We start from the raw sequence: 9833 nt of genomic DNA on the forward strand, positions 1-9833 counted from the left end.
GAAAATGAACACCCGAAAAAGTAAAAACAACCATGCAAATAAGCAGAAATAAAACTATGCATATAAATGCACTTTAAACTTTTTTTAAGCAAAATTGCACTGTATTAACCATAAAATGGCCTTTGAATTGATTACTTTTGATCAAATACATATATTACTTAATATGCGAAGGATATAATAAATGTTACCTTAAAATACATAAATAAAATATTTGCAATAGACTACTGTTCATATATTACAGAATATAACACTCAGATTTAAAACAAAGCAAAAGCTAATAACAAGCAGTCACATATCAGCATAGTTTTGACTGGACATTGCTAATCTTCTTAATGCACACATGTGCAGTGTCCTTTGTACCATTTAAAGCCTCCAAATCTAGAACCAGTACATGGTCTAGTCACATCAGCCAACAGTCCCTTAACAATACTGCGATGACATTTACCTGTGCAATCAATGTGATTAAGCAGCAGACTGACTGGTGCAGTTCACAGGACATGTATTCCTGAGGATTTGTACCAATGCTCTCCAGCTTCACAGGACAGCGTTAGTGTTCTTCTAAGGGAAGTTTGACGAACGCTATTGCAGCCAGCTCCTTACAGAACTCTTCCAGGACTATGACTCCCTTTAGCAGGGTCATGTGATCTGTTCTGGATGTACAAAAAGGAAAAAAAAAACAAGGGTTATGCAACAAGAAGTGACTGATTTTACCATCGCTGGTATTCAGGCATTTCAGGCCGAGCTGCTGGATTCTTTTGTTTCCTGGTATCTGAGCAGCGCTCAAACAACCAGAATGCAAACACACATAAGTACAGGCAGCCCTCATTTTTCACTGATTTGACTTAGAACAACCCAATGCCATCATTAATTATTTTGCAACACAAAGTGTTTATGATTTACAATGAGGGAGACTGACGGCAAGAGTGAAAAAAAATAACTGCAGCAAAGTAAAAAAAGAAACCCTATCAGCAGTCTTTGAGTTGTCTTTTTTGTACTTTGCTTGAACTTGTGAGGGGTAGGTGAAGATAACAGAGACTTTATCCTATGGAGAATGTGTGCTCTCTCATTTGCCCTGTAGCTAAATAAACATCCATCTGAAGCCTGCTTATAACATTGCATCTACAAGAAAATAAGAATCAGTTCCTGATGATCAGCTTTACAACGGAGTTTCTGGGAATGCACTGCGCCGTAAAAGCAGAGACCGTCTGCAGACCATAAACACATCTGCCTTTGTTTTGAAGCTGAGCTCTTACAGCGACTCGGGCTCCAGTGCCATCAGCTGTTTCCTCATGTGCAGTAGCCTTTCAGTGAAGTTTGGGATGTGCTGGATTCTCTGCATCAGGTCACCTATTACCTAAGGGAAGAGGGGTTGGAAGTTCTTGGAACAGATGTGTGGAAACAAAAAAAAAAAAAAAAACAATGCACCAGAAAAAAATGAAATTCTCTAAGAATTACACTTTCTTCAAGACTAGAACTTTCCAGATGACATATTATAGATATAGATATAAATGAAAAACAAAAAATGAATGAACATTTTATTCACATATATGTTAACATCTGAGATTAACATTTACACTCTACTACATACACATACTACACATACTATAATTTGCAAATAAAACCCACGCAGACCCAATGCAAAGAACAGCCAACTCCTGCCTGAGGTATGGGCTAAGTTCATAACGGTTTGGCGGTAATCCTTTATGACTTCCAAAACTGGACGGAGAACCCTGGAGGGATGGAGTCCCTGCAGTCACCCACCCTGATGAGGACAGAGAAGAGAGAGCGGCTCCCAGGGGCCAGGCTGATGTAGGGGTCCAGCAGGTACTCATGCAGGTGCGGGTGGGGGAACACGGCCAGTCGGGACAGCACTGACGTCACCTGGAGGTTCAGCTCATAGGGCTGGGAGAGGGGAGATGCCACCCTTTATCCTTCTCCCATAATGCACTGTGCCACTTCGCAGCACATGTCACATTTTTATAGTTGGACACACTGGCTTACCTGCTCCAGGATCCGAGCAAGTCTGTCAAAAAGGACCTTCAGAAAGTGGCCTTCAAAGAAGTCTGTGCCGACAGGAAGAGGCTGTGGGGGCTTGGGGGTGTCTGACCAACCCCATTCCAGTGAGAAAGCTGTACATTCTTTAAACTAGAAGGTTTAGGAATGACAATGTTACAAAGTCATCATTTATGGTAACCCCTACTTCTCAGATCCAAAACATCCCAAAGAGCACAGACTGGCTCCATCTTCTTGACAAACATCATAAATTGCCTAAACTTTTCACAGAATATGGAGGAATTGTCCTTTATCCACCAACAGTTATAATACGTCTTCAATTCAAAAGTATGGCAAAACCAAAGGGAAAATTCAGGTGCGGCCGGTCAAAAGCAACTAGGCAAATGGATGGAGAAGGGAATAAGAATTCTATTAAATATTTTCTAATGTTTAGTTCAGTGCTACTACTTTATTTACACGTTCATGTTTTTTGTGCTTAAGAAATGTAGAATAGTGTGGAGCTGAAAAGAGAGCCTTGTCCCCTATCCACTGCTGGTTTTATAGGCCATCATGTCCACATATGTACTTGTCTTGAGTTTGAAGGGGCTGTTCTAGGCTTACCAGTTCATGTGCATCATGTACATAAGTGTCGTATCCTGCTCCCTGGACATGCTGAGAGGTTCTTGCCTCTTGAGGGACCAGGCAAAGGAAACTGCAAACCAAAATAACATAAAACACCTGTCACCATCTGATAAAGCCTGCTCACATGAAGTAGTTTGCCTTCAATTCAAAATCAACCATGACCTTTTAAAATATCTTTGGAAATGTGCTCTTGTTGGATTGGATTGTGAAAATCAGGATAATCTGTCTGAATTTGGTAAGAAATCAGAGATCCCGCACCTGTTTACGATGTCAGCCACTCGTGTCTGTGCAGTGGGGTGTGGATCTCCTCGGTTTTTGGGCAGAGATAGCAGCTGTTCTGAGTTGAAGTGATCCTCGGGGTACATGTCTGTGAAAAAGGGGTCCTCCTCCAGCTCTCTGTTCACACAAAGAAAGGGACCAAACTCACTGTGGGAAGTTCCATCTGATCATAGTATGGGGCAGTGTTTCAGATCATACTCATGTACTGTGTCTTAGCTGTGCTGCAGGTCAGTGTACTGCTTTGTAATGCATGAATATTGGTTTGTAAGACAATGATCTCTGTGGACAAATTACCACCTGACATGTTGTGACTTAACATCTCATACAGACTTGTACTAAAGAGTTTATTGTTAGTGTCTGTATGTGAGAATTTTTTGGAAAAGTAAAACCATTCAAGAAACACCTGTATCCAAAATGTACATTACTGTATTACGATGTAGCGACTTACAGAATACTTTATAGGTTATAGGTATACGTTTATGTTCCAGATGAAGCTTAAGTTTGTATTTCATACTGTATATTGATACAGATATGAAAAGAACTCTACATTTAATACTACATTTCATTTGGCAAACTGGATGATGTAGACAAGTGGCGTCCATTTCTGAAATGATTTTAAAATGACCTTTCAAAAGGCTCATCCAATGTTCATCCAAGTGATCCTTTAACAAGCTGTTGACATGTAAATGCTTATTTTTTTCCTTTAGCTGCCCAGTGAAAGTGAAATTTCTGAGATTTTCAGGGATAAAAACTAAATGTCAGAGCATGCTGAACAAGTGCAACAGGTCTTAACAGGGCTTGTAAATGCTTCACAAACAACATTTATTTTCCAGCAATGGAGGTCACAATCGTAGTGATGTGCACGTATGGGCAAGGGAAGCGAGGAGAGCCTGGTGACTGCGGTGGGGGCTCACTCTGACTCGTCCAGGGGCTCTGTGTCAGGCAGGTGCCTGTCCTCTGTCCCCCCCGGCATGGGTGCAATGTAGCCACGGTGCTCCAGGTTCCTCAGAACCAGGTTGGACACAATTTGCTTGTGTGGTTTCTGCAGGAGCTCCTCGAAGAGACGCAGGGTGCTGACGCTGATCTGAGGTCAGAGAAAAGCGGTCAGTGCTCATCCGTCCTTTGACAGCTTGTACTGACAGAATCTCGGGGATTACTCATATATCAATATTTTGAAAGAGTGAAATGAAAAGTAATAAATAAGGTCATAATCAAAAACCAAATGATTCCATGTTGTGCAGATTATCAAGATTTAAATGTTGCCTGTTCATTATTATTTGTACAATTGTCAGTGGGCAATTGTCAGACAACTTATTTATGTTCACAATGGACAAGTTGCAGGCAATTCAATTCAGTAGATCTTTTCAAAAACATCTTTGAATACACCATCATTAATGCACTGAATATTAGTGAGATCTAACAGTGTAGCAAACAGACAGGAATAAATAAGTTGTGAAAGGAAGCTGTTGAAAGGTGAAAGTATGCATATTGCACATAACAGAAGTAAAAAAAAACCAAAAAAACAAGGGGTGGCTTTATAAAATATGCCCTTCTCAGTCTAGAAAACTGCTTAGTTTGTTATTTACAGGGTATTTCATAAATAATCTGCTTAATCCAATTATTTATGACCTAGATACTGGCCCTAGTCACAAATTCACATGACACATTGACATTTAATCTATTGCCCTTGTCTACTGTAATTTTATCATCATTTTTAACATCATTTTTTTCTAGTGACTGTCAAACTGATATGGAATGCCTGTTATGCAATCTAGCCTCACAACTGATTTATGACTAAGCAATAAATTCAACTACATGCATTCAATTACGTGCGATTATATTCAACTAAACTCAGTATCTTAGCAGCATGTTCTTTGTCATTCCAATGGGCAGAAACCCCAAGACCATTCCTAAACATCAGATGCCATTTCTAGCACAGTTCCACTGTGCTGTCGCTTTGAGTGGCCCCACCCCACCGATGACCCACCTCGTCAGAGATGTGGTCGCAGTGCTCGACGAGCTGGTAGCGGAGTACGTGGCTCTCCGTGTCCATGCGCAGCTCGCTCTGCATCTGGCTGCCGAGGAGGAAGAGGACCAGCTCGTCCAGCAGGGCAGGGGCGCTGATCTGGCGTACCGCGCACGACAGCAGGGCTGTGCTCACCAGGACCCCCACCTCTGACCTGCAATACAAAAAACCCAGCCTCATTACAGAATGGAGCTTGCGGGACACTCCGTTATGGTGCCAGTGTAGCATGGTGGTAAGGAGCAGGACTCGTACCCGAAAGGGGCACTGCTGTTGTACCCCTGGGAAAGGTACTTAAGCCGGAACTGCCTCAGCAAATATCCAGATATATAAATGGGTAACATGTAAAAAATTGTAAACCATGTAAGTCGCTTTGGATAAGAGCATCTGCTAAATGCCAATAATGTAATGTAATGACAGAGCCAACAGGAAGCACAGGGCAGAGTACTTACACCTGGAGCAGCTGCGGCTGCACGACCGCTGTAAGCCACTGGTGGTGAATTGCTTTGGCTAGTCTCACTGAGAGTACCTGTAAAGGCAACAAAACCACTTTTTCCCCCTTGTCAACTTTTAAGACGCAAATTCACACTGAGAATGAGAACAAGAATTTCCCATCTGAAGAACTGAAAAATTCAAGGCAAATTAACATAATAGAACACTTCCTTTAGAGCTGCCACACCATTCAGCTGGGCAGAGCATTTTCTCTCTGTAACAAGGTCAGGATTTAATGGTAATGCAGTAGACTGACAAACAGCTCTGAACGGAGCCTTGAGCCTTATACGTTCCTCTCACTTTTTGTGCCTCTTTGGCCAGTTGGTCACAGTAGTCTAGCCACTCCAGGAACACCACCAGGTTTTCATTGCCAGGGACTGTCAAGGTCTTCTCTGTGCAGCCAGGAGAGAACCGAGTTCTGTATAACACACATAGCCAGACAGCGACGTTACTCAAAAAAAAAAATCAGGAGTTAGTATGAAGTATACTTCATACATGCTTCTTCCTACAAACATCTACGTACAACCTGTTCTAGTCAGCTTGAGCTGTTAACATGTTGAGTTAAAGGTCGTTCAGTCCATTACAAAGTCCAGGAGCTCACACAAAGCTGAGAAATTCCCTATCAAGGGTTGAAGGGTGATACACAACCTCCAGTGGGCCCGAGGGAAGTTGTGGATATCTGCAGGGTCCAGGGAGGAGGGGATCATGCTGTAGAGTTCACACAGCCTCCCGGCCAGGAGCTGGCACAGAGCGGTGCTCTCGGCTAGGCACTCCGCAGTCTCTTCCTTCGGTAGCTTCACTAGGAGCAAGAGTCCCTCAAGGGCTTTTAGTGCAACTCTGCTTTTCTGAAAATGGGGAAAACATAAGACAAAGGACAAACTTCTCACCAGTACCGTGTCACTGCTACCTCTTTCCTTGCATTCTCTCCCCTCCTCCTTGCACAGTATGACTAGGTTACTTGGCTGGTAAATTTAATCTATACACCCTGTGACTTCCGCTGGTCATGTGATGTACCATAAGTCTGAGATGTGCAAACCTGGCTTTTAGTCAAGTGTATTAAGGCATGGATGAGGTCGTTGTCGGCTGGGTCCGCACTGGGGGAAGACGCCTCACGTGGGGGATGCTGGGAAGCAGAGGAGGGGCCTGGTTTCCCACTATGGAGGGAGGCTGAGGCTGTACACTCATGCTGGAGATTGGGGGGCATTTTGTCTGTGCTGGGGCCTTCACTGCTCTGAAGCCTTGCACTGTCTTCTGAGGTAGAACTGTTCTTCTTAATGGGTGCATCACGCTTAATCTATGAAACATGCAAGAATGGAAAATTCACATTAATATAACATGCCAGGTACATTTTAATTTTTTATTAGGATAAAATTTGTATATCACAGTAGACCAAAGGAATTTAGTAACTACATCCATGAAAACTATTTCGTTAGCAGTATGTTGAAACATTTCGACTTTTTAGCCTCATCATTATGAACAAGTAGTACTCTTTGGGTTATTAAGACAAGGTCAAACAACAAAACTTTTCCCTGAATGTTCAGAAGGCGGCAACAAACTGGGACCAATCTTCAGCAGCAGCAGTGTGGGCACTGAGTCCTGTTAGGGAGAGCCCAAAGCCCCTTTAATTTTTTTTTTTAAAGGCCAACAATGGTAAAGTACCTCCAGAATGTAGGTGAGCACATATGGGTCTTGTTTCAGTCTGGTGCAAACAGCAAAGAGAAAGTGTGCCTCCTCCCTCTCTGTCTGTGACCCAGGGAGAGCACACAGCCGAACCAGCTTCTGTTAAACAGCATGGACTACATCAGGATTTTTGAAGGACACAGCAAAACGGATCAAATGTATAATTTTTTTAAACATGCTTGAGATCAAATTGAAGAATATTAAAATTATTAATAACAGCTGGAATTCTCCATCAGAGGATTTAAGATTTAATATCATAAAAACTGGAATCATACAGTGCAGAACAATGATGACAGTGTTTAAAAACACTAAAACCTGTCAAACAACATGTTCCTAACCTGGACTGGCCTGTACACATTGATGATGTGAAGCATCGGCTGCTGGATCTGTTGTAGGAGTTTGGTGAAGAAAGCCAGGACCTGCTGGTTCATTCCTGGAGGGTACTGGACAGGGAGGAGAGATAGGGTTGGCATTGAGCAATGGGGTAGTGACAAAACATGAGAGGAAAACCTGCAGTGAAATTCAAATGACAAAGGCCCAAGCCCCTGAGCAGAGCTGCACGGACTAACAACACCTTTGTTCATCAGATCTTCTCCTAAAGGCCCCCAGCAAGACACTGTAAAAGGTATCTGCGCACCGTTGCGGAGCTTACTTCACTCTGCATGTGCCCTCTCTTGTGCGTTTCTGCGTTTCACCTGTGCTTTGCCTAAAGTGCAGAGGGTCTCCAGTAGTTTGTGCTGTAGGAGATATTCCATGCAAGGCCCCGTCTCCTCCGACTCCTGCTGCTGCTCCTCATAAACCAGTATGTCCAGCATCTGTTTCAACCGCCAGGGAATGTCCGTCTGTTTAGCGGGCGTTGTCTCATCTAAAAGAGCATGGGGGCCATTTAGACCAGTTCCAGTGAATAGAATAAGCTCCACCTTTGCACAAGAAGTGTTTGGGCATGGAGTACACATTCTTGTCGAAGATGAAAACCTTTCCAAATGAAAGTTTGGCATCACTTTCCATTCCAGAGGTTTAATGGATCATCAAACAAGGGCTTTTGTTCAAATGGGTGACACCTGGACATTATGACAAACCGGAAGAGATGTGGAAAAGATGGATAAAATCAATGGATCTGTTCTGAACTCACCTGTGGTTTCAATGTAATAATTAGTTATTCCTTTCCAGTGCTCCACAAAGGACTCCAGCAAATTTACTGAGGGCTCTCTCTGAGACAAACAGAAAAGACAGTTGAGCATATTTGGACATTTTAAATGACAGACGCCAGTACAATGACTTAAAACGGCAAACACGGATTGCTGCATATTTTGTACACCAACTGAGTATTATGGCAATACAAGTGAAACGGTTATCTAGATTTTATGTATCCCCCCAAAAAACAGGAAAAACAGATGTGAAGGGAGAAGTTAGAATCTTAAGTTTTATCGTTTATATGGTTTTATCAGATGGCAACCAGAGCTCCTTGAATAACAATCATCGCCAGCCCGAGAGCTGTTCCAACTTGCAGGAATGTTGTTACTGTTTTTTTTTTTTTTTTTTTTCACCCGAGGCATTTCCCACGTGAGCAGCGTGCAATATGAACCGGGAGAAAAGCATATCAGATTGTTTGTTAACGTAATATTTTGCAACAGTTATCGGATTAATTTAATCATCAAATGTATTCGCCAGACGCATGTGTAATACTTTAACTCATATTAATAAAATGGCTTTTAAAAAGTAGCTTTCTAAACTGGCGCAAGTAGCTCGCTACATGTTAGCTAGCTAAATGGCTAATGTTAGCTGTTTACCTTTTGCTCAGTGGCTAGCTGGCTACGTCCACAAAATAAACAGTTGGAGAGCACGGTCTAAACTAGAAATAAGTTTAGCCAGTCAAATGGCTGTTTTCTGGCTAACTAGTAAGACGTTGCCAGTCGCTATCTGGCCACTGTTAGACTGATAGCTAACAATAACTATTGCAGGTTTTAAAACTACCTACGTGGCGGTAGAAGTTGAAGCTATATCGGCAATACAACGCACCATAAAGCCAGCTAGCGTTAGCTAGCTAGCAGACTCGACCTGTTGCATTCCAGAGTCTAGATACAATGTAAAAACCTGCCAGCCCCGTACAGACGGTGCCACGATATATGCTGATACAGTATTTTGGTGAACATAACTGCAATTGCGAGGAAACTGCCAGTTTAAAATGGTAGCTAGCAGGCCAGCCTGAAGTGCAGCCGAAATACGACGAGAGAAGGCCATGGATAAAGCCGGGGAGCGAAGTTGAGGCATTGGTACTTCAACTTGCTGCGGGACATCCGTAGCTTGTTAGCCCGACGGCTTTACTTACCGTTTCCAACGCCTGCTGAAAGAGAGTCGTCAGTTTATTGAACATGTCCATTGTTGGCAGCCTTCTAACGTCTTGGATGTTTTATAGCTGGATGCATTTAATCACCGGGTTTTCGACCACGTAGTTTGTTCACAGTGTCAAATATTAAAACTGTGGCCATTCCATTTTCGGACGCTGGGTTCTTGTTGGCTAGGTTGTAGACAGCTAGTTAGCTGGCTAATGTCGTAAGGCCAGGGGAGTGTCTTCGATATGAGCAAGCTAGAGCTAGATAAGACGGGACCCAGGTAACTGACTACCAAGTGGGTAGGTAGCCTGTTAAATATTTACATTACTGTAGGTTCCTGCTGTTGCGTTTCGAGCCGCATCTTGAGCTTATTAACACCACTGCTACCGAAC

General features: G+C 42.8%; 1 protein-coding gene across 1 annotated transcript; it reads right to left on the reverse strand.

The window, feature by feature from the left end:
* Window positions 1–255: 255 nt before the first annotated feature.
* fam160b2 (family with sequence similarity 160 member B2) lies at window positions 256–9812 on the reverse strand. Its single transcript, XM_036526683.1, has 17 exons — window positions 9438–9812; window positions 8241–8319; window positions 7804–7973; window positions 7447–7551; window positions 7088–7207; window positions 6465–6722; window positions 6077–6273; window positions 5729–5846; window positions 5389–5465; window positions 4901–5093; window positions 3828–3997; window positions 2893–3030; window positions 2614–2704; window positions 2002–2145; window positions 1762–1902; window positions 1254–1354; window positions 256–650 (listed from the first exon to the last, which is right to left on the reverse strand). The coding sequence occupies exons 1-17, from the start codon at window positions 9486–9488 to the stop codon at window positions 548–550; spliced, it is 2256 nt and encodes a 751-aa protein (XP_036382576.1). The 5' UTR covers window positions 9489–9812; the 3' UTR covers window positions 256–547.
* Between the last annotated feature and the right edge of the window lie 21 nt (window positions 9813–9833).

Source organism: Megalops cyprinoides, chromosome 4, assembly GCF_013368585.1.
Source record: "Megalops cyprinoides isolate fMegCyp1 chromosome 4, fMegCyp1.pri, whole genome shotgun sequence".
Taxonomy (NCBI): Eukaryota; Metazoa; Chordata; class Actinopteri; order Elopiformes; family Megalopidae; genus Megalops; species Megalops cyprinoides.